Source organism: Sphaerodactylus townsendi, linkage group LG16, assembly GCF_021028975.2.
Source record: "Sphaerodactylus townsendi isolate TG3544 linkage group LG16, MPM_Stown_v2.3, whole genome shotgun sequence".
Lineage (NCBI taxonomy): Eukaryota > Metazoa > Chordata > Lepidosauria > Squamata > Sphaerodactylidae > Sphaerodactylus > Sphaerodactylus townsendi.
The window spans coordinates 29,975,863-29,999,450 of NC_059440.1; the positions used below are offsets into that span (position 1 = coordinate 29,975,863).

The following is a 23,588-nucleotide window of genomic DNA, read 5'->3' on the forward strand; positions in this document are numbered from 1 at the left end:
TCTCCCTTTCACTTTATCTTCCGGAACAGGATGAGATGGAGATCGGCTACGTGCAGGCGCCACACAAGGGGTTCCCCGTGGTCTTCGACTCCCCCAGAAATGGAACACTGAAAGATTTTCCATTTAAAGCTGTTTTGGTATGTGGTTGAACTTCCTGACTCTTAGTGTCTTATGCCTCATGGCTTAAGAAATGGTGAAATTTGCATAAACGGTGCAGTTTTCTGTCATCCTCTCCACCAAATTGAAAACTGGCAGAACCCAGCAACCCAATTTTGCCATTTTTCTTCACTCTCTAGCTCTTTTTATCATTAAGTCACAGCTGTCTGACAGCAACGCAGGAGGGTTTTCAAGGCAAAAGATGTTTAAAGATGTATTGTCAAATGCTTTCACGTACAGAATCACTAGAGCGTTGTGGGTTTTCTGGGTTGTATGGCCGTGTTCCAGTAGCATTTTCTCCTGACGCTTCACCTGCATTTGAGGATGCCAGCCACAGGTCCTCTGAAGATGCCAGCCACAGGTGCAGGTGATACGTCAGGAGAAAATGCTACTGGAACACGGCCATACAACCCAGAAAACCCACAACGCTCTAATGTTTAAAGGTGTCTGTCTCTGTGTAGTGACTCTGGAATTCCTTGGTGGCCTCCCACCCAACTACTAACAAAAGTTGGCCATGTTTAGTTTCCAAGGTCTAGTGAGATTGGACTAGCTGGGCCACCCAGTTCAGTTTATCAGTTGGCAGAAGCAGAGGGCAGCCACAGAGAAATTCCACTGGGCAGCCAGGAAACAATTTGCAGCGCTGCTCTTGGGCTAGACGTAGGGATGCCAGCATCGCCCTGTTAGGTCACACTAACAAAGGTGTGTCCGTCCAGCTCAGCATTCTAGCTAACTAGCACATTTTTATGCCACCGTTCCTCCAAGGAGTGCAAGACGGCATCCACCAGTAATCCTCACAGAAACACTCTGGGATAGCTTTGGGTTAAGGGTTATGTTTACCCAGTCAGCTCCATGGTATTTGTGAGAATTTGAATCTCCTAGGTTCTACTCCAGTACTCTAAATGCTACCTTACCGTAGGTGCTAAGGTAGCATTTACCAAGAGGTGTCTCTGCACACTCACAAGAAGCACCTGAAGGAGGCACCTATTGCCTATAGCCGTGGTGGCGAACCTTTGGCACTCCAGATGTTATGGACTACAATTCCCATCAGCCCCTTCCAGCATGGCCAATTGGTCCATGAATGCATCGTGGTTAAAAGCAGGGAAGGGCACATAATAGCAGCCCTGTCATACTCACTGTGAGTCAGTGAGTATGAGCCCTTTCAGCCCCTTCCAGCATGGCCAATTGGCCATGCTGGCAGGGGCTGATGGGAATTGTAGTCCATAACATCTGGAGTGCCAAAGGTTCGCCACCACTGGCCTATAGTTTACACCCAGCCTTTATTAATCTTAGATAGAGTGTGTCTGAACACTGAGGTTTCCTACACCTACAGTGGGAAATATTGATTAAAAACATTTCTCTCCCGCACGCTACTGTCCGAATATAGCCCTCCTGGGCAGGTCACAGTAAAGTGAAAACCGCTATAAAATGTACCTCATGCAACTAAAGACAATAGAGTCAGCCAGCTTAAAGCCAATTAATTCATGACAAATATAAATTATAAGGGAACTCAGCGGACCCACTGATAGATTTATGAGTATTAAAAAGTGCATTAAAAGTATTTGTAAGAGTTAGTCAGACTGTGCCACTGAGGTGTAGCCTTGCCTGGCACCATCATTTGCTAATTCTGTGGTGACGAGAATGACTGAACTCTGCTCTTGTTTGCACCCACAAAAGGGCCCAGATTTTGGTTATGTGGCGCGTGATCCAGGTAATAACAAAATTGGCTCCAGCTTGGACTCCTTTGGAAACCTTGAAGTCAGCCCTCCGGTGACGGTCGGGGGCAAGCAGTACCCCCTGGGCAGAATCCTTCTCGGCAGCTACTTCCCCAGGTGAGAAGGGGGGGGAGGGAAAGGCGCTGTCCGTGGGGCTTCCTGGGGGAGAATGCTGCTAGGCTGGCTGAAAGTCACCCCCCGCCCCCGCCCCCGCCCCGGACACATTTGCACCTGGATCTCCCCAGTCCGATTCTCTAACCACCGAGTTACACTGATTCTCCTTACTTTTGGTTGGTCCCAATTCATGTGGCAGGGAGCCAGCCTAGCAGCAGCGAGGACAGAGGCCCAAAGTCCCAGGCCTGCTATGCGGCCCTCCAGATGTTGTGGACTATAGTTCCCATCATCCCCTGCCAGCATCATGCTGGCATGGGATGATGGGAACTGTAGTCCATAACATCTGGAGGGCCGCGAGTTTGACACCTATGGGCTAGAGCCGTGGTGGCGAACCTTTGGCACTCAGGATGTTATGGACTACATTTCCCAGCAGCCCCTGCCAGCATGGTCAATTGGCCATGCTGGCAGGGGCTGATGGGAATTGTAGTCCATAACATCCTGAGTGCCAAAGGTTCGCCACCACTGTGCTAGAGTGTTAGCAGCAAAGTAAAACAGGAGTCTGGTGCCACCTTCAAGATTAAGGTCGTGAACCACCGCTCATTTCATCAGATGCTCATGTTGTACATCCATATGTTTATATTCACCATAAAGACTCTGGGGGAAGCAGGGAGGGGGGTTTGGTCCATGTGGGCACGACAAAGAGAGGCCAGTCGGAAGCGAGTTCCCTGCTCAGCCAGAGCGGATGTGGGCCACTCACAACTGCTGACAGGCAGGCAAAGTAGGATTAACATAGAAGACAGTTCAGGGTGAGCAGGATAAACGTATACAAGAGGAAGTCGCAGAGTTATGGGTGAGCTCATTAGGAGAGGTGCTGCCGGGTGTCAGCGCTCACGGGGTGTGAGGAATCCCGGGTCCCTGTGATGAATAGTCTGGAACTGAGTAATGAAGTATGAGATTCCAGAGTCAGTGGTTTCATGTCGGACTCACATTTAAAGTTGTTTTGTCAGGGAATCATTATGATTGGATGAGCAATCAGCGGCCATGCGCCACAGAATTCCAGTGGCCGGGGACGGCTGCCTCTCTGTCCAGAATGTGGGCCGAAGGGAGGCAGATGGTGCAGCAGATGAACCGTTGCTCTGATCCAGCTGGGTGCGCAGTGTTTGAACGGAGGCATAGTGCGTGTGTGTGTGTGTGGGGGGGACGGGACGGGACGGGACAGGGATGTGGCCTCTCTTATCTTCTCCAGAGCTCTCTGAGGCAGCTAAGATGAGCTGCCCAACCTTCTACTCCTGGACAGGATTTCTAAACCACCACTGCCACACTTTCTTTTCCAGCTTCAAGGGTAACTGCATGGTCAAGGTCGTCCGGGACTTCCTTTATGCCCAGAAAGTGCAGCCACCCGTGGAGCTGTACTCCGACTGGCTGGTTGTGGGCCACGTGGACGAGTTCTTGACATTTGTTCCGGCTCCTGATCGGAAGGTCTGTGTCTTGGTGTCAAGGATCCCACGGGGCCTCTGTGGCCTGCATAAACTATGCTGACTGAGCTGATTTTTCTTGTGTGTTTGCTATTTTGCATAACTTGTTGGCCGTCTTACTGATAAGCTCAGATATCACAACCCCACCCACAGCTAAAGGAGATCTTATTTATCCCCTTCTGTGGCTTCTGAGACTTAAGCAGGTGTTGCTCGTCCTCCATCTTAAGGAACAACTTTCCAATCATAAGGACTAGAAACCTGCTTTTTGTTAAAAGAAAAAGAAAGTGGTTCTCAGGGAGCTGGATTCTGTGACCTGTCTGTGCTTGCCTGGAGTCTGGGCGAGCATGCCACAGTGGCTACTTTTCTTCCAAAAATCCCTTGTTTGGGACCATGACTGTTAAAAATATTTGAAAGGGGGCGAAGAAGAAGAAGTTTGGATTTATATCCCCCCTTTCTCTCCTGCAGGAGACTCAAAGGGGCTGACAATCTCCTTGCCCTTCCCCCCTAACAACAAACACCCTGTGAGGTGGGTGGGGCTGAGAGAGCTCCGAGAAGCTGTGACTAGCCCAAGGTCACCCAGCTGGCATGTGTGGGAGTGCACAGGCTAATCCGAATTCCCCAGATAAGCCTCCACAGCTCAGGCGGCAGAGCTGGGAATCAAACCCGGTTCCTCCAGATTAGACGCACGAGCTCTTAACCTCCTACACCACTGCTGCTCTCTAACTGAAAAGCATGAAGATGCCAGCATCTCTTCTTGGGGGGGGCGGGGCGGTTGGGTGCCCTGCTTCCTCCTCCTAGGTCTCTGCCATCTGCTGTTGATTTTGCCCTGCGATGGCTCCACACTGGATTTTGCTGAACTTGGCTGCTTCTGCTCGAATTAAGAGCTTCTGGTTCTGTCTGGCGCTGAATTTGTTTCCACCTGTTCACTCCTGATGCTTCGCCCTTCCTGAAAGTGCCTGTAATCAGTTCCTTCTTTTGGGCAGGGCAAGGAAGGGGAACATTTAATTACTTGCATTCTCTTGAGTGTAGAATGTATTCATTAATACTTTTAATTTTTTGAGATAGCATGCTAATAGTTTGATTAAGATAATGAAAAATTAACAAACGATCACACTGCTATAAAGGGGAAAGAGAAGTCATTAAAGCTTCCTCCCGCCCGTGTGAAGGACTCGTTCGGCATTGCAGAGGCACTCTGGAGGCAGAGTTGGGAGTGATAAAATAAAAACAAATACCGAGGCCCTGCTGTTGAATTCAATATTTGAAAAAATGCTACAAATCAGGTATTTTAAAGTAAAGAAAATGCAGACAGGGATGTGATCTGGGTGCTTCATTAAAGCAATGAGAACAGATCATAGCAGCCGTGGCGTAGGAGGTTAAGAGCTCGTGTCTCTAATCTGGAGGAACCGGGTTTGGTTCTCTGCTCTGCCGCCTGAGCTGTGGAGGTTTATCTGGGGAATTCAGATTAGCCTGTACACTCCCACACACGTCAGCTGGGTGACCTTGGGCTAGTCACAGCTTCTCGAAGCTCTCTCAGCCCCACCCACCTCACAGGGTGTTTGTTGTGAGGCGGGGAGGGCAAGGAGATTGTAAGCCCCTTTGAGTCTCCTACAGGAGAGAAAGGGGGGATATAAATCCAAACTCTTCTTCTTCTCTTCTAAATTGCTGCATGGAACGTATCTGGATGTATGGGACAGCTCAGCCCCTGCAGGTCTCAGCGGTTCAGGGTGGGGAGGTATCCACTGGCCAAACTGGGTACCTTCGTCTCTTCAAAGGGACTCCTCTAGCGTAATCTCTCGCTCTCTCCCCCGCTGAGATTTTTTAGTTGTATCTTTCTCCCAAATTCTCTGTGTTAACTCCAGGGCTGGCTCAACCAGAAAGGCGGGGCTGCCGGCCTCAGCCTCGCAAAGGTCCAGAGAGAGACTTTCTGCCTCCAGTTTTAGAAAAAGCAGGCAGGAGTTCGTGGGTCCCTTGTGGGCTCCAGGAAGGGGACAGCATTCATAACAACACGTTCCAGATGTAGATTTGGTGAAGGGCTATTTTGCACAGAAAATAGTTTTGTGATAGGCATCAAACGTTAATTGACTGATGTTTCATTTTAATGTGGCATTGTCACATTTCTTGGCATCAGTGGTGGGATCCAAAAATGTTAGTAACAGGTTCCCATGGTGGTGGGATTCAAACTGTGGCGTAGCACCAATGGGGCTGGGCGGAGCACAACGGGGGCGTGGTGGGGCATTCCTGGGCAGGGCTGTGGCAAGGATGCAGCCGCTGCGCCGGTCCTTGGGCGGGAAACGAATGCACACAGGCGCAGGCTGCCACGCATGCCGGTGCACCTCCTGCTAGACTGCTTCAAGTTCTGCGTGCTGCTGCTGAGAGGAGGGGCGTAACTAAGGCAAAAATCATGTGGCAAAATCGCCAATTAGTAACCCCCTCTCAGCACACACAAATAATTAGTAACCTACTCTCGGGAACCTGTGAGAACCTGCTGGATCCCACCTCTGCTTGGCATGTAACAAGGTCTGGATTTTGGGGCATGCAAAATGCCATTTCATCTCATCTGTGGGTGGGCTTGACCGATTCTCCTCTTGTAGTAACTCTCTGAGGTTCTGGCTCTGCTCCTCCGCTCACCCCCTGCCCTCTTTGTCTTCCAGGGTTATCGGCTGCTCCTGGCCAGCCCCACCGCCTGCTACCAACTGCTGAAGGTGAAGGAGCAGGAAGGCCACGGAGAGGCTCTCATGTTTGAAGGTGAGGGCACTCTGGGTGAACAACTGCCCGTCCGGCAAGACGATGGCGACCTTGGTGGACCAATGGTCTGATTCATAATGAAGCAGTTTCACATATTCATGGCACTAAGACTTGAGTTCGAATTCCCCCTCTCTGCCAGGAAACTCATGGGGTGCCCTTGGGCCAGCTCCTCAACCTGGCACTCTTCACAAGGGTTGTTGTGACGATGAAATGCGGTGGGTGAGAAGTGTGTGTAGCTCAGCTGCTTGGAGGAAGGGCTGGATACAAACAAACAGAACAGGGATCCTTTTCTTGGAGCTGAAGGGACCAGCACTGTTTTTAAAAAGCTCGTAACTGAAACTGTCTCTCATTGCAGGAGTGAAAAAAAAACAACAACTCTCAATCAAGAAGATTCTCTCTGACCAAGACCTGAGGAACAACAACAATTATTACCAGGTAATCTTCCTGAAGGGCCGTTCGGGGCTCCCCGTGATGGTCAGCGATGTCCAGTCACCTGTGCAGAGACCAACGTTAGCCAGAGGTCTGGGTTCCGAGCAGTGGTGGGATGCAGCAAGTTCGCACCACTTCAGCAGAACTGGTTGTTAAAATGCCTCTTGTGAACAACCGCTTGTGACATTATTTAAATCCTGCCACCGGAACCGGTCGTTAAATTATTTGAATCCCACCACTGGTTCCGAGCCACCAGGAGGGCCACGGGGATTGTCAGGGAGCAAGTCCAGACAAGAAGAGAGGGGGCTGGTGGTGGCTTTGGACAGGCTGAACGTGGCTGGGTGGATTCCTCTTCTCTCTGCTCCAGACTGGAGCCACAAAAGAGGTTGGCACAGAAGGGTGGCAAAGGGAAGCACAATTTGGCCCTCACCCTTCTTACACGCAGGGGCCAACCATCTGAACAAAGACAGGACAAGGCCCTGCCTGGTGTGGAATCACTTTGGGGGCAGGGAGCGGAGACTGGAATGTCAGCCCCCCCCCCCAGAGCCTGCAGGAGGGGGAGTCAAGGTGCATGGGCCAAGACTGGCAGAGGTGGCCAAATAATTGTGGCTGCCTCCAGCAATGGGACAAACATTTCCCCATTTTGTTTTCTTCCCTTCCAGAAATGCATCGACTGGAACAGAGACATCCTCAAGCAGGAGCTGGGGCTGTCCGAGGAAGACATCATCGACGTTCCCCAGCTCTTCACGCGCAACAGCCGAAACGGCAAAGCTGTCGCCTACTTCCCGGACCTGGTAAGTCTTTGTCAGCCGTTTCTTTGACTTTGAGAACTGAGGGGAGGATGCTGGGCAGACGCCTCCCCTCTCGGGTCCTTGCATCTGCCAGCCAGCAGGGTCTTGACTCCCCCCCCACTCTTTCCCCCCGTAGTTCCTTGGCCAGCAGTTTTGAGAGGAAGAGCAGGTGCGGCTGCTGCTGTCTGCCTCAGTGAGTGGGTTGGATTAATGCAGATCAGGGGTGTCCAACTCTGGTGCCCCAGATGTTCATGGACTACAATTCCCATCAGCCCCTGCCAGCATGACCAATTAGGAATCGTAGTCCATTAACATCTGGGATGCCACAGTTGGACACCCCTGATCTAGAGGGCTGCAGCTGGCCGCCTTCGCAGGCTGGGCTCATGAACTGCTCAAGAGGCAGCGCAGGGTTAGTTTTTTCCCTAAATTCCTGCCCTCTCCCAAGCAGAATTGGAAGAAGAAGAAGAAGAGTTTGGATTTATACCCCCCTCCCCTTCTCTCCTTTAAGGAGACTCAAAGGGGCTCACAATCTACTTGCCCTTCCCCCCTCACAACAAACACCCTGTGAGGTAGGTGGGGCTGAGAGAGCTCTGAGAAGCTGTGACTAGCCCAAGGTCACCCAGCTGGCATGTGTGGGAGTGCACAGGCTAACCTGAATCCCCCAGATAAGCCTCCACAGCTGTTTGTAGCCGCTCTCGAGCTGCAGCCTTGCTGCTGATTGGCTAGGCAGACATTTTGGTAGCTGCAACAGCCTCAATAACTCCTTGGTTTAAATGCTCCCATAGAGAAAAAGGACGGAGGGAGGGGCAGGGAGTAGATAGGAAGAAGACACCCCCCCCCCCTTCACCAGCCTATAACAAGAAGGAGGGGCTGAGAGGGTAGTTGAGAAAGAAAGAACCTGTTTCTGTGGTGAAATTGGTGGAAGGAAAAGAGAAGAAGAGAGGAGTGCTGGAAAAGAGTAAACCCCCTGTGGTCTGCAGCAGTTGCTTGCTGGTTGGGTCAGTGCTTAATTTCTGAAGGGGAAAATGCCAGAGACCTTTACCGTGTGGGAGCTCCTGGTTCCTTAATTCTGTGTGCGCATAGAGGGGAGGCGGCAGTTTCCCATCTTGAAGAACAGCTGCTCTGTGAATTTCTGCTCTAGAATCCTGTGTCACGGAAGAGCAGTCTGTGGGTGAGCATTAGTGGTTCTCAGCTGGACCATGGGGTCAATGGCCCAGGGTATGAAATGCAGCTTATATGACGTGTACTTGCTGCTCCCCGCTGCTTCTGCCATTCAGAGCCAACAGCTGGTGTGTAGTTGTCGCTCCTGCGGACTGCCTGAGGCGTGGATGGGGCTCGATTGTGTTGGCCCCGCCGTTGCCTCTCTTCTCAGGTAGTGAGACTCCACCCCGAGCACTCACGCCTTCTCATGTTTCCATCTGTGATGTCTTGAAGCAGGTTTAGTTATCCTTTAGGGGAAGGCTTGTTTCAGGTTCTTTTCCTGACCCCTGTCTCAACTCCCATCTCCTGCCAGGTGAACATGCTTGTCCTGGGAAAATACCTGGGCATCCCAAAGCCATTTGGACCCGTTATTCACGAGCAGTGCTGCCTGGAAGAGGAGGTCCGGCGCCTGTTGGAGCCACTGGGATTGTCCTGCACCTTCATCGACGATTTCGAGACGTACCATGTGAAACTTGGCGAAATCCACTGCGGCACCAACGTCCGCCGGAAGCCGTTCTCCTTCAAGTGGTGGAACGTCATCCCATGAGTTGGAGGGGAGGGGCTGGATCCTCTCTTGCACTCCATGCATAATCAGGAAGTGTCTAAGGGCTGTCCCCTCACAGTATACTTAAAGGCTCCAAACCATCCCCTTTTTGCCCTGAAGGGTCACTCTGAACCCATCAAAACGAAGCACAGTCTCAGCCCTTTAACTCACAGCTGACTGGGGCACAACTTCCACCGAATGAATCAACCATGAGGGGCAACCAACATTCCAAGTAAAATAGGAGAGGACTCATCAGACATTGCTAAGAGAAAGAAGCGGATGGGTATATAACCACGAATTTCGGCTCTGCCTCTAAAATATTCCACCTTTCTTCTTGCTTCCAGTTCACCTACTTAAAAACTGAAGCCTTCCTCATTCCAAAGCAAGTTTGGCACTTGCTGACCCAGAGAATAGTCCAAAGGACCGTTCTAGTTGAACTAGAGAAAGGGAGGCAAAACGAAGGGGTGGTGGAGGAAGGGGACATCCAAATACACCTGGCATAGGTTGTGTTCTTTTCCTTCTGTCACTAGCAGATCATTTTGTACATTCTTTTCCCTATAAAACAGGAGTCCTGTGGTCCCTTGTAGACCAACAACATTTATTCCAGTGTGAGCTTTCATGAGGCCGAGCTCACCTCTGTAGATGCCAGAATAAATGTTATTAGTCTTTAAGCGGGCCCTGATTTCCTCCATGCATTCTTTCACCAAACAGGGCTGCCCCACTGAAGTGTCCCCTAAGGCCTCATTTTACTCCAGGTGCAGAATAGAATTTATTTGTAATTTATTTCGGTTAGATGCCTGAGCTGCTGGCTTAGTATGGCCCACTGAGGGAAAACCAGACCCAGATTTACAGACATTTCCACAGCCCTCTTATCCTGCCACCTGACATACTCTGGCCAGCTTGATTTCCTTCACATTCCTTTGTCATAAGAGCCAACTTTGGCGGTCCACAAGCACATGTCATGTTCGGGTAGGTTCCAAGCCATTAAAAACATGCAACGGCTGCGTTCACAGATATGAGAGGCTTTGTTCAGTGAGCACCCTCCAGCGGTCACTCTGTGGTCAAGGCCAGTTGGACAGACCAGATCTACTCCCAGCTCAATCTCTGGTGGGCCCACTGACCAATGCCTAGTGCAGTGGTGGCAAACCTTTGGCACTCCAGATGTTATGGACTACAATTCCCATCAGCCCCTGCCGGCATGGCCAATTGGCCATGCCGGAAGGGGCTGATGGGAGTTGTAGTCCATAACATCTGGAGTGCCAAAGGTTCACCACCACAGGCCTAGGGCCACAGAAGCTGGGATTGTGACCGGTGCTACTGCTGGATGGCCCAACCAGTGGGAACTTCCTTGGCCACCGAGAGAGTCTCCTCCGCTTCCAATCCATGCAGAACTCAGTCCCGAGGGCCAAAGCAGGTGACTTGAAGTGGCCATTCTGACAATCTGGGCACAGTGAGGAGGTTCACCCCTCTCCTGCCCCTAAAAGTGTGGGACAAGGTCATCGGTGCCACAGAATAAGGATGAAAACTATGCATTTCCTTTTTCATAAATGGGGTAATGTTGATTTCTATACTTCTGTTGATCTTTTTAAATATATATATATATATATATATGCCAATAAACTCCCCCCTCGATTGTTTTTACAAGCTGTTTGATAAAGGTCTGAAGAAATGTTGAGTGTTGGTTAATGGCATTATGGCACAGAGATGGGTAATGGATCCCCACTGGCAGAGACTTTGAGTGGGTGCTTTCTGGTGGCAGGAGAAGGGGCTGCTCTGGAGTGCGGGACCAGTAGGTTTATTTGGGCAATCCCAGCAAAGACAAGAAGGCAGTGAAGAAGCAAACAAGTGACCCTGACATTTGGACCCCTGGCATCGAGGGGACCCGAGCAGAGCGTCTGCTTGGCCTGCAGAAACATCTGCAGAACATCTGGAGCTGAGAGGATGGGATTCGGTAGCCGGTGATACGATCTGCCAGTCAAAGGAGACCAGACATACCTTCGGGGACCAGAGGGGGTCCGATTCAAGAGAAGATGACTTCCTGTTTTCATCAAGTATATTAGTCAATTTTGTGTGTAGAATCATCCTATCCTGTCCCTTAAGAACTGAAGTTAGGAATCCCAGGTTTCTACAGAATGGTTGGTTTTCAGCCACCTGGCCCTAAAAAAATCTAATATTTGCAGACATCACGTGACCAGACATGGCCTCAGGGAACAGATGTTTATATTGGTGCGTTCCATCAACTTTTCTAGTTCAATTGCCATCAGAGGTACAGGTGGACTCAGGTGAACTTTGTCTTGTACATTATGTTGGTATAGTGACTTTGGCTTATTAAATCTGTTCAGCTATGCAGCACATAAACATCCTTTAGTGTTGACTAATCTATACAAGGTCATCCTTCAATTAAGTATTTATTTTGATATTTAAAAAAATGAGAATAGGGTTAGTGGGAGGGCATAATTACAACATTGGAATACAATTCCTTTCACTGTGTAAAGGAAAAGGTTTGTAAGCCCCATTCCTTCTGGTCCCCGGGGGTCAGAATTGCCCCCCACACTACCATCTAAAGTGTCCCCCAGTGGGGCAACCCCTCCCCTTACTCCTGGCAGTGATCCCCTTCTTTGCTTTCACCAGCATATCAGAAAGGGTATCTTCAAACAGATGGCTCTGCCTACTGCATTTCCCACTTCACTCCTACTAGCTGGTAAGGAAACAATCCATTACAACTGCCAACTCTCATGTTTTCGTGCTCCAGGGATGACAAGTTCAGCTGCTGCCCAAAATAAGTGTTGAATGGGTACAAAGACCCACACTTGGAGCATTCAAATTATGAGGAAGTTTAATAAAAGAATAAAAAGCACAAACATGGGCTGGAAACATCAGGATGAGCAAGGATATAACGAAAAGGCGAAACTGCAATCCTCTAAACTCTATAGTTATTCTAACAGATGTCCAGTTAGGATAGACTTGAAGGTGCAGTAGTTAAAATCCTTATTATTTCAGTTCTCAGATTTGGGGTTTCTCTCCTTTGTTCTTCAACACCTGGTCAAAATGGAGTACCTTTGTAATGCTCAGTCCTTCATGGCTTGAACCTCTCTGGCCAAAAGATATTTTCTTCATCTGTCCTGATAATTAAGCTTTCCCTCAGAGTCCCCTGTAGGGTCGTTCACAGTCCTACTAACAAAGAAGGAAGAAATGCAAACTAGCAGTTTGGTTTCCAGGCTGTCTCCTGAGATGTGCTACCTAGATGCTCAGCCTTCTGTTTTATTCTGGCCAGAGCCATTTGCATTTGTAAGCACTGATGTTTTTGGGGGCATGGATGACTCATCCTACAGCACCTCTCCTTTTCCAGCTAGGATTTTGCTCATTGTCAGAGTGCGGTCCCAATTATTGAATTATAGGGGGGGGGGGGTGACTCCTAGGATGGAGGCCTTTTCTGCACATGTCTCTATCTAGCCCTCGTTTCACTCTTCCTCAATTAAAGGTGGGGGAGTTCAAGGAGGGGCCTCTGCGCTGCCCAGTAAATAAATATGGGCTGTCTTCAAGCAGGTGGCTACTAGAATACTCCTGGAGTAGCCTTTCTTAGAAACAGCAGGTGAGTGTGACCCTGTTGATTCTCTTGGGTCTCTCTGCACATTTTGGTAGCACTGGCCATAGTATCTTGCTTGGGATGGTTATTGGAGGTGCTGTGTCCTGATGGCTCCTCTCCTTCCTAAGTGGCAGGGCCTATATCAGGTGGTGCTGAGGGACCATTATTCCATCCCTGGACTTCTCTCCCAGCCCCTGGCCAACCCCTCAAAAGCCACCACAACCAAGGGGTTCTATTCTCGGTTCAGCACATGAATACACATGGACAAGTTGTCCAAGGAACTGAACTGCGGGTGCTGCTGGTGCTACTCGGTGGCCCCTGACTCTGCTTTATCTTAGCTAATCCAGAGATTGTAGTCGACCCACGCGGTCAGCGTAAGAACGAGACGAGACGCGGAGATAACATCTGGTGGAGATCGCCAGCAGCGGGAGACCGGAGGTCCGTGTTCCTAGCGAGTCTCCCGTCTGCCGGTTCCTGGCACCTTTTATTGTTATTCTATCGGGGGCGTGTAGGAGGGAGGACCGGGGGGAGTTCCGGGAGAGCGGGAGGTCGGGAGATCATCATGTGATGCATGATCTCATCTGGCTACGTGCGGAGAGGAGCGTAAGCGTCTGAGCCTAATCCTCACCTGGGGGCAAGACCATTGTCCCTGCGCCCGGTGATTGAGCCAGGCAGTTCATGACCCGTGACTCATTGGGGGATGAGGAGTGGGGGTGCGGTGCGACCAGCAAGGCCGTAGGTCCGTTGGCGTCCCAACGTTCTACCACGGTGCTGCTGGGTCAGCAGTGCATCACTACATCTCCTCCTTTTTTACATTTTAGAAAAAAGGGGGGACCGAAATGCTAAGGGGCGATTTAAAGGGACGCTTGTCTCCTCCGCCGCCTGGTCAAGCTGAACGAGCTGCTTGTGTAACATTAGAACTTGGTTGCGGGGTAAGGGAAATTCGAGGGGCTTCTTACACACGTTACAGGCAATATTAGACACACATTGAATGAAGCAAGATCCGATAACGAGGCACACAACTAAACCAATGCAGAGCTGTACAATAGCACTCAACCATCCTCCTGGCAGCCAGCTCCAGAGGGCTGACCACCAATGGGGCAAAACATCATACTTCAGATTAGATACAACTTCTTGCAGCTCACGCACTTTCATGTGAATCAACTGGGAATTATCAGAAAGATTAAAACAACACATATTATGTACATTCTCACAACCTTGGTGATGTAATAACAACAAGTAATCAATAGCGGCACGATTATCTAGGGTCGCTTGACGAAGTTCCTGCTGCTCGGAGGCCAGGGCGTCCAGAGCGGTGGAGGTGGAGTTGATGGACTTCGCAAGGGCACAGGCCAGCCGGCCAATAGTCTTAGCATTGTAAGAAGCGAGTCCGGGGACTCCCACTAGGGAAGTTGCGAGGGAGACGAACTCCGCTTCGGAGAGGGCGACCGCATCGCTCCGACAGGAGGGGTCGAAAGGCAGAGCGGAGCGGCGGCGGCGGCGTCCGGGCTCCCGGGGTGGAGCCTGGGGTAGAACGATGGTGAGGCGACTGAGGCAACAAAGAGTTCCGGCAGGGAGTCGGGCGGGAATGTAATTAAACGTCCTCTCCCCGCAGGTCCAGAACCAGCCCCTGGGGAGCAGGATGTTTCCGAACACGGGGGGAATGTCCTCCATGTGTGTGCAGTTCCAACTGGCCGAGCCGACGAATGGGCCCGGGTCGGTTCCCCGTTTGGCTGCGCCGGTGATGCGGGCGCAGGTGTTAGATTCGTGGTTAGCGACAGTCTTGGTGACAAGGGAGAGAGCGCCAGCCGGGAGGGTTTGGACGACGGGTCCCCAGTCGGCGCTCATAGAGTATCTGATGGATGAGGCATTCATGAAGGGGCTCAGCCCAGACTCCGCTAGGAAGTCTCCGGGTGCTTTGCAGACGGGGAGCAGGCAGGAGCTTAGCAGGCTCCCGACTCCTAGGTACTGGCCCAGGCAGAAAGATGAGACGTTGGCAGCGGCAGCAAACTGCTCCCAGATGTTGGTCTGGTGAAAGCTCGTCAGGGGGTGGCCGATCGCTATCGGCAGGAGGCAGCAGAGCAGGCAAAGGACGGCGGTCGCCGAGTTGGCGGTGATGATCGCAAAGAGAGCGGCACAGAGGTTCTCGGGTGTCTCGGGGTGGTCTCGCTGGCGCAGCAGCTCTAGGGCTTGGCTGGTGGTCGCTTTGACGTCTCCCCAGGTCATTCGGGTCTTTGGGCGTTGGCGACGGCGTCCCTGTTGAGACCGCTGGTCGGGATCCTTTAGAGAGATGCGTTCCATCTCCGGGATGGGGTTGGTTTCCTCCTGGCGCCACTCCATGGGTTGGCCTGTCATGGCGAATCGGAGTCCACAGGGGCCTGTAGGAAGAGGGACTGAAACACACCCCCTTTTCCCAGGTTACGGGGGGGGGCCGGGTCCCGCCAGGCTCAGTTCTAGGGCGGATGGCGGGAGATCGGGATCGAGTTTAAAGTTTAGAATTTAATATAAGAAGAAGGCTTGTTTTGCAGCCTGTGAAGGTTGCTTTTAATGCAACCCTCCTGGGGGCCGCCTACTCCTCTTTCTTTAGTTGTTTGACAGGGAGGGCAGGAGGTAGGCGACCCTGGTGGGAATTGGCTTCAGAGCGTCATCAGGGTGCGTCAAGGCGAGGGTCCGAGCCTCGAGGGGGGAGGGAACAGGCGGGTCCTGGGGGGATTGTGGGTATGCATGCTTAATCAGCAACACAAAGGGGGCTTTGGGAGCCCCTTTTGGGGGGATGGGTGCATCCGGGGAACGAGGCAATTAGAGGCAAATTCCTCGCACACACACAGGAAAAAGAGGGGGGGGTTTCTTTGCAAAGGAGTTGCACTTACCGTGACCTTGGTGGCTAATGCAGGAAGCTGGATGGTGTTAGAAATTTTTGACCGAATTATCTTGGGGAATTGCCGTCCGCCGAGACCGCTCCTTAAGGGGCGGCTTCGGCCGAGCGTGGCAAACACCACCCACCCAAATCATGAGTGGATCTGTGTTTGCAGCAACCCCTTAAGTTGGGGCCTGTCCTGGCAGTACTGCGGTACCAGGACGGGCCCAGATTTTAATCCAGGGAGGGCCAGTCAGCCAATTGGCCCTCCCGCCTCTACTGGTCGAAAAACAGAAGGAGAAGAGGAGGGGAGAGGGAAACAGTTTTCCTACGGAAATTAGGAGGTAATTTCGGAAGGCACGATTGGAATCAATGATCCGTGACGGCTTTATCCATCCCAGACCAGAGTCGTTTTAATCTGACTCATGAGGTCTCTTCCCCAGAGATTGACATGGATGTCTAGAACGATGGGGCGGACTGTGAGCTGCCGCTCGAGTCCTGGGCTGTTGACCGTGAGCGGGCGGATGCTCCGTCTCGCGGTTTGTCTCCCCCCCACCCCCCAGATGTGCGGGCAAGCCTCGGTCGGCCACTGGTCGGGCCACTCGGCTGCTCTGATGACGGTAACATCAGCGCCGGTGTCCACCAGGCCCTTGAACTTGCATCCTTCTATGGCGAGCTCCAGGTATGGGCGGGAGCTCCCGATAGGCGTCTCCACCGCTGCAACGGTGGTGTAGGCTGCGCCATGTTGGCTGCTGGGGCTCGTAGCCTTTATTGGGTTGGCAGCGGGCAGCGCATGGGGCAAGAGAACCAGCTGAGCGCAGCTGGTTCCGGCAGGCAACTCCTGTGGGATGTTTGTCCAAACCTGGAGATGGATGGGTCCTTGGTGCGTGGAGTCGATTACTCCGGGGACGATGAACAGTCCCTGTTCAGCGGCAGAGGCCTTTGGCAGCACCAGCCCAACAGTCCCGGTAGGGATGGGCTCGTCATACTGGGTTGGGGCGACAAGAACCTCGTGGGGGAACTTAAAGGAGATGGGCTGGGTGCATGCGAGCGAGATGCCACGAGAGGGGGGTGGTTTTGGCAGGGGCCTTGGTGTTTGGGTCTGCTCTAGTACTCTCCTCCTTGGTCCTGGGCTGGGGAGACGCCCGGGCGGGAGTTTCCCGACGGGCAGTCGTTTCTCCAGTGGAAGCCCTTCTGGCAACGTGGGCATCGGGTTCTGGGTGGCCTTCTCCTCCTGGGGGAGGACCCTCCTCCATCGGGGTTGTAGGCCCCCCCACCGGGCTGCCTGCATTCCCTTCGGAAGTGTCCGGATCTGCCGCAGTTAAAGCAGTCATCCTGAGACTGCCTCCCGCCGGTGGAGAGTGCTGCGGCGAGGAGGCTAGCTTGGTGGGCGGAGGACCCGATGTCCTGGCAAGCCTTAAGCATGTCGGCCAGTTCAGGATTTTTGCCCAGGCCCGTGATTGCCCTGCGGCACTCCGTGGAGGCGTTCTCTTTTGCGAGGCACATGAGGAGCTCGTTTTGGGCCTCCTCGCTATCTACCTGCCTCTTGAGCGCTTCCTGGAGCCTGTTCACAAATTCGGCATAGGGCTCTTGGGGTTTTTGCCGGATGGAGGAGAAGCTCTGGGTTGGCTGGCCGGCGTTGGGGACTTTGACAAATGCCTTATAGGCGCACTCAGAGGCGACCGTAAGGGTGGCCTCAGGCAGGACAATCTGATCGTTGGGATTGGCGAAAGCATCGAAACCGTAAAGCTGAGCGGCTGTGTAGGCGCCGCCAGAGGTGGCTGCTCTGTTGAAGCACTGCTGGCGGAACTCACTTTCCCAGACCACAAATTGTGCAGGGCTCAGGAGCATGCGAAAGGTGGTCTTCCAGTCATCTGGAACCATTAGGTGGTTCCTTGCGATGGCCTCCAGCATGCCCCTCACGTAGGGGCTAGTGACTCCTACGTCCCGCATTGCTTTGCGGAGCTCAGTGAGGATGTTATAGCTTAAAGGGCGGTACTCGACAACCCGCCGAATGACGCCACCCTCCCCCCTCAGTATCTGTGAAGTGGACGGGGCACAATGCAAGAATCTCGGCATCGTCTTCCGTCAGGGTTTCTTTCTTCTGCAGATCGTGGCTAATACGCTCTGCGAGAGTTTTGAAACCCGCGCCATTACGTGGCGCTGACGGAGGTGCAGTGGCTTCGGAAAATGAAGGCGGAGCAAGGGGAGGGGGCGGCTGAGCCGCGGGAGAGTTTGAATTGGGTGAAGGAGCGAGGGGGGCAGAAGGAGGACAGGCGTCCAATTTAGTGGATAGAGAAAATTCCGGGGTTGAAATTGAAGGTGAAAGATCGAAAGGAGGGCGGCCTACGGCAAGGGAGCCATAGGTCTGCAGGCTGATGGCGACAAAACATTGTCTCCACGTCAGTAGCAGCGACATCGGCGCGCGAGGCTCTGTGCGAAGAGTGCGCCCGATGTTTTCCCAGTCCTTAAGATTCAATGTCCCCCCCTCTGGGTACCATGGACACTGAGCTTCAATCTCCTCAACCAATTTGCGCAGCTCCCTTCTCTTTACGGGGACCCTGCCGCATTTCGTTAACGCTTTCAGTTCGTCAACGTGCTTGTCATAAGCCCTGCTTTTGCAAGCTCCCATACTCACCGGTGTTCCGTCGGACGAGAGAGTGTCCTAGGACGCGTGTCTCTGGATGCGCCGATCCAGAGGACAGGCGATACCGAAACGGTGGTCCCTGGATGCGCCGATCCAGCGGACTTCGGTATCGCGGCCCTTCCCCAGGCGACGGTGAGCAGGGTGGAGGTTCGAGGATTCCCGGGTTTCGGCACCAGCTTGTAGTCGACCCACGCGGTCAGCGTAAGAACGAGACGAGACGCGGAGATAACATCTGGTGGAGATCGCCAGCAGCGGGAGACCGGAGGTCCGTGTTCCTAGCGAGTCTCCCGTCTGCCGGTTCCTGGCACCTTTTATTGTTATTCTATCGGGGGCGTGTAGGAGGGAGGACCGGGGGGGAGTTCCGGGAGAGCGGGAGGTCGGGAGATCATCATGTGATGCATGATCTCATCTGGCTACGTGCGGAGAGGAGCGTAAGCGTCTGAGCCTAATCCTCACCTGGGGGCAAGACCATTGTCCCTGCGCCCGGTGATTGAGCCAGGCAGTTCATGACCCGTGACTCATTGGGGGATGAGGAGTGGGGGTGCGGTGCGACCAGCAAGGCCGTAGGTCCGTTGGCGTCCCAACGTTCTACCACGGTGCTGCTGGGTCAGCAGTGCATCACTACAAGAGATGACAACATGCTTTAAACAGGTTAAAGCGGCCACCTTAGATTACTATCAGGCAGCCACAATTCAAAATTTCCAGGAGCTCATTTGCATGGTTCTTCCTCATAATCACAGTCCTTAAAGCCGTGTGGAAATAAAATATACGTTAGAAATATGCAATACTCATTTCTTAAAAACCAAACTGCCAAAGGCATCCCTTCATGCGGGAAGAGACCAGACCCCTTGTGCCTGTGGAGGCCAGAATTCTCCAAGAAGAGATGCACTCGGTATACCGGATCCAACTGATACTTGACAGTAATCGTAAGCCAAACGAAACCAAAAAAGGCCAGGAAGCCTGGTGCCTGGCCTCTCATGAGAAATACCTCCCCCCACCCAGTTGCAATGCTTGGTCTTCATGAAAAGCACAACTCACACCAATACCGGGCAAGTATCACACCTCAATAAGGGTGCCAACTTCCAGGTGGGGCCTGGAGATCTGGAATTACAAGGGATGTCCAGATGACAAAGATCAGTTCTTCTAGAGAAGACGGCAGATTTGATAGATGGACTCTACGGCATTAAATCCTGCTGAAACCACCCCACCCCCCCCCGGAACCCTGCTGTCCTCCAGGTCCACCCCAGAATTTACAGGAATTCCCCACCCTGAATATCAGTGACTCTAATTCTGGAGGTAACCAAGAATTGCAGCTGATCTACAGAGTTCTGATATCAGTTCCTCTTGAAAAAAAGGAAAGCCTGCTTTAGAAAATGGCATTAATCTCTGTTGAAGTCCCTCCCTGGCCAAGCTCCCACCCCCCACCCCCACCCCCACCCCGCAGCCGCCAGATCTCCAAGGATTTCCTAAGTTGGACCTGACAACCACAACTGAGCATACCCTGGGCAGCCTTTACATCTTTGTTGTGATTCACCTGCCTTCCAACCAAAATAATCTCACTGGCCCCTTCCGCGCACGCAAAATAATGCATTTTCAAACCACTTTCACAACTGTTTACAAGTGGATTTTGCTATTCCGCACAGCTTCAAAGAGTACTGAAAGCAGTTTGAAAGTGCATTATTCTGCATGTGCGGAATGAGCCACTGTTTCTACCCCTCCACCTTGAGTCTTCTCCTCTTGCATTCTATGCTTAATGTTGCAGGAGAAATGCTCTCCTCCCTGCAATTCAACTCAGATAATTCAGCCACTGGGCTACACTGTACTCCTCTCACACGAGCAGATCTGTACACGGCAGAGAGCAGAAGTCCTAGAAAATAGCCTTATATACTATAAGAGGTGACTCCCTCTGACCTTGCAGGAAATGACGACATTCCTACAGAATTCTAGCAGCCTCCATTGCTTACCTTAAGGTTCTGATTGTATTGTAGGCCTCCCCCCTATTAACATATGAATCTGCTACTTTGGCAGACGGGAACTGCTGTCTGGGTGAAGAGTCATTTCAACATGCAGATGATTGCGAGGAACCTTGGCCAGCTCCTGATTTGCAAATTTAATTTGTCATCAGTTGGTGACGCTGCAGTTTTGTCTCCTGTTTTGTTGTTCCATCTGGACAGCTGCAGTTGATCAGATGGAAATTGGTTGCCTGTATGCAGTTCCTCCTTCCTCTTTTGTGGATCCAACCACAAATCTTAATGGTTCTTAAAAAGCACTGCATTCCAAAATAAGCTTGATACTGCTATAAATCCAGTGACCAAACCGGGCTCCGATGTATACCTCTTCATTGGACTCAGTCCGCAATGTCTGGGATTATATTATTTGGGTTGTTCCAAAGTTTGCTTTGGGATGCTTAGAGTTGTTTCATTTCTGTCTGCTTTGCAGCAGTTAGCACTGACACCTGCTGTTGGAAGAGGGAACCACTCCGCATCCCCTGTGACGCAGAGTCCTTGGAGCCTGGGAACATAGGAGTTGCGCTGCGGAGCTTTCGAAGCATTATTAGAATTGTGGCTGGATTCGTGAATAAGAAACCGTGAATATGGAACTGAGAACCAGCTCTGACTTGGAGCTTCAGTCAGGTATCTATCCCCATCACCCAGGGAAGGTCTCTATGTTCTGATCTCTGATTGTCCAAAAAGACTAAGGCATGAGGGAGGGACTTGCCAATTTATTCCTAGATTGATCAAAAATGTCTGCACTGATGGGAGGAAAATGTCCCCCCTTCGTGCTTGTCTTTGCGGGGTCTTCTCCACTACGTCTGTTTTGTGCTTGTCACAGCCACCTTCTCATCTTTCCCACAGAAGAAGTCAATAAACACCTTTGTTGACTCTCTTTACGCCCCAAAGAGTGAGGCAGAGGCTGGATTGGTTGTGACCATGGAAGGCGGCTGTAGGGAGTTCCATCTGGCGAGATGGGGCAGGAATGGTTGCCTAAGGAGGAAAGTTGAATGTGGGTCCCAAAAGGCTCAGAATGGCAAATGGGCCGGCCTCTTGGTTACCTGCAAAACAAAACAAAAAAAACCCCAATGGTTTTGTAGGGGTGGGGGTCGGGGACAGGTTCTTCCAAATGCTGGACAGCCACATAAGATATGTTATCCAAATACTGCAGGGTTAAAACTTTCCTTAGCACCAATGAGGACAAGGCAGCTGGGATTTAAGATACAGTTTTTATGCACAGCTTCCTAAATTCCATTTATTTTCAATTTTCACATCATGTACCCCAAATTTTAGCTCTATACAGGAAACAAGTTTTAGAGTGGTTCAGGAACAGGGTTAAAATCATGGGTAAGGCAGACACCAGACAGCCCCTGGTTAAAGGTAAGCCAACACTGAGATCCAAGAATCTACCTGAAATGTTTTTCTGCGGCAGAGAAATATATTCTCAGTTTTCCCTCAGCCATGAAAATCTCCTAGATAAGATGTTTGCCCAAGAATCACCTCCATTCAGCTCAGTCACTGGATGTTTAAACATTCTAGGGCACATGCTCGGCTTGCAGCAGGCAAAACTATTTGCTGGTGCAGATAACAAAAAGCCCTGACTGGGCAAGACACTTTGGCACCAGCGAGGGAGCACTTGTTCATCCACTACCTTGCCGGACTGCCTCTCCGGGGCAAGGAGGCCTCCCCACACCCTCTGGCTGCTGCTGCCCTCTCCTGCTTCCTTCGGCTGCCAGCTGATGTCTATCTCTTCGCAGCACTTGAGCGGAGTGTGCCAATTGAAGGCCCTCCTCCCATCCACGTTCCAGCCCAGGGGTGGAGATCTGGGGTGGGATGAAAGCCATCCTCTGCTTTGCAGGATAGTGAAGCTGGAGCGGTACCCAGCAGTCTGTGCCTTTGAAAACATCACCTTGCAGGCGATCAACCAGACACCTGTGCGCAAGGCTGCCTGGGGGGCAGAGAAAAGCCCCGACATGTCTCAGCAAAGATGGGTCCGACTTTCCACAGAGAAGCCAACGAGCATCATTTATGTGCTGGGTACAGAACTCTCCCTTGATGTCTGTGGGTAAGAAACCTTCTAAATATAATTGTTAGATTCCTCAAGGAACTGCAGGGGGACTTAAAACCTTGCTGGTTGTCATTCAAAAAAAGAAAAGAAAGATAAGAAAAGAAATCTGGTAATCCCAAGGACTGGGAGCTGCCGTCTGGTGGTGGGGCTCGAATCTGCCTTGCAAATGCAGTGTGTCGTCTGGGAGTCCTTTCCTAGGGTGGCACGAGAGAGTGAGGCTGTGGTGCTTTTCTGATGTTGGGTGAATAATTTTTTGCACATGCTCAGAGGCACTTTTTGGGCATTAACTGACATTGCATAGAAATCAGATTTAGCTGTACTAAAACATTTCCTGAAGAACCAGTTGTAGATCTCCTGCTGTTTTTAATGAGAAAAACATAGACATTTAAAGCAGTTATTACAAATACTTATTTCATGCCAGCACAGTGCTAAATGCTATGTGTTTTTAACATTTTTTAAACCCCACGAGCAGAGCAATTTGGGGGAGGCTGATGCCTGGGCAGGAGTTCCATCTAACTGCTCATGTCGGGGGACAAAAAATATATCTCGGTAACCCCAAATGCCCGTCAATTTTACTGGATTGCTGTAAGTTCCACTAAGTAGGTGGTGGGGGAATCCTCTTGCCCACCCCCTTCCCAACATAATTTCATTAAAAATCAGTAACTTTCAGGAATACTTTTCTAAACTACAATGTTCCAAACACCTGAGGAACTTGGAACTTTTCAGTTCAGTTCAGAAAAATGACAACAGTTGGATGCTTTTTAGTTATTTTTAAAAATTACCGAAACATGCTGGAGCTTTATAAAACCATGCAGGAAAGTAGTCAGAGTAGATAAAGATATTTTTTTCTTTGTTATGAAAATGCTCCAACCACTTGACTGTTTTGTTTGCCTGTTTCTGTCCTTTTTCTACCTCTGAGATGTCCTTTTTACTGATCTGGGGCAATTGGATAATACGGAATTTCCCTAATATAGCTGCGCAACCCATCAGTGCCATAGATGTGTGTGAGAACTCTGGGTCTGTCGCGTTCAGTACCTTTCCTAACATGCTGTAGCGCATAACTTGCCTTCCTCATGGCTGCTGCATTTTGGGTCGGCATTTGCAGTGACTAAATTATCCACTGTGACCCCCCACTACCAACGGTCTCTTTCAAGTCTGACTCCATCCCTGCATGTGTTGCCTTTGGAATTACTGGATTTCATGTGGTGTCCCCCCCCCCCCATGTTATGAACAACAAAAGAGGCAACTCCTGAATTCTAAGCTTCTATTACAG

At 51.3% G+C, this 23,588-nt stretch overlaps 1 protein-coding gene across 2 annotated transcripts in view; it reads left to right on the forward strand.

Annotated features, from left to right (window-relative positions):
- Positions 1-11,524, forward strand: part of LOC125445985 (protein-arginine deiminase type-3-like) — a 29,170-nt gene extending 17,646 nt beyond the window's left edge. For both annotated transcript variants that reach the window (XM_048519445.1, XM_048519444.1), the window contains exons 10-16: positions 30-137; positions 1,831-1,985; positions 3,317-3,461; positions 6,109-6,202; positions 6,558-6,637; positions 7,294-7,425; positions 8,936-11,524. In XM_048519445.1, the coding sequence (XP_048375402.1) occupies positions 30-137; positions 1,831-1,985; positions 3,317-3,461; positions 6,109-6,202; positions 6,558-6,637; positions 7,294-7,425; positions 8,936-9,169 (948 nt within the window). In that variant the 3' untranslated portion in view covers positions 9,170-11,524. The remainder of the gene's footprint in view (positions 1-29; positions 138-1,830; positions 1,986-3,316; positions 3,462-6,108; positions 6,203-6,557; positions 6,638-7,293; positions 7,426-8,935) is intronic.
- Positions 11,525-23,588: the final 12,064 nt, after the last annotated feature.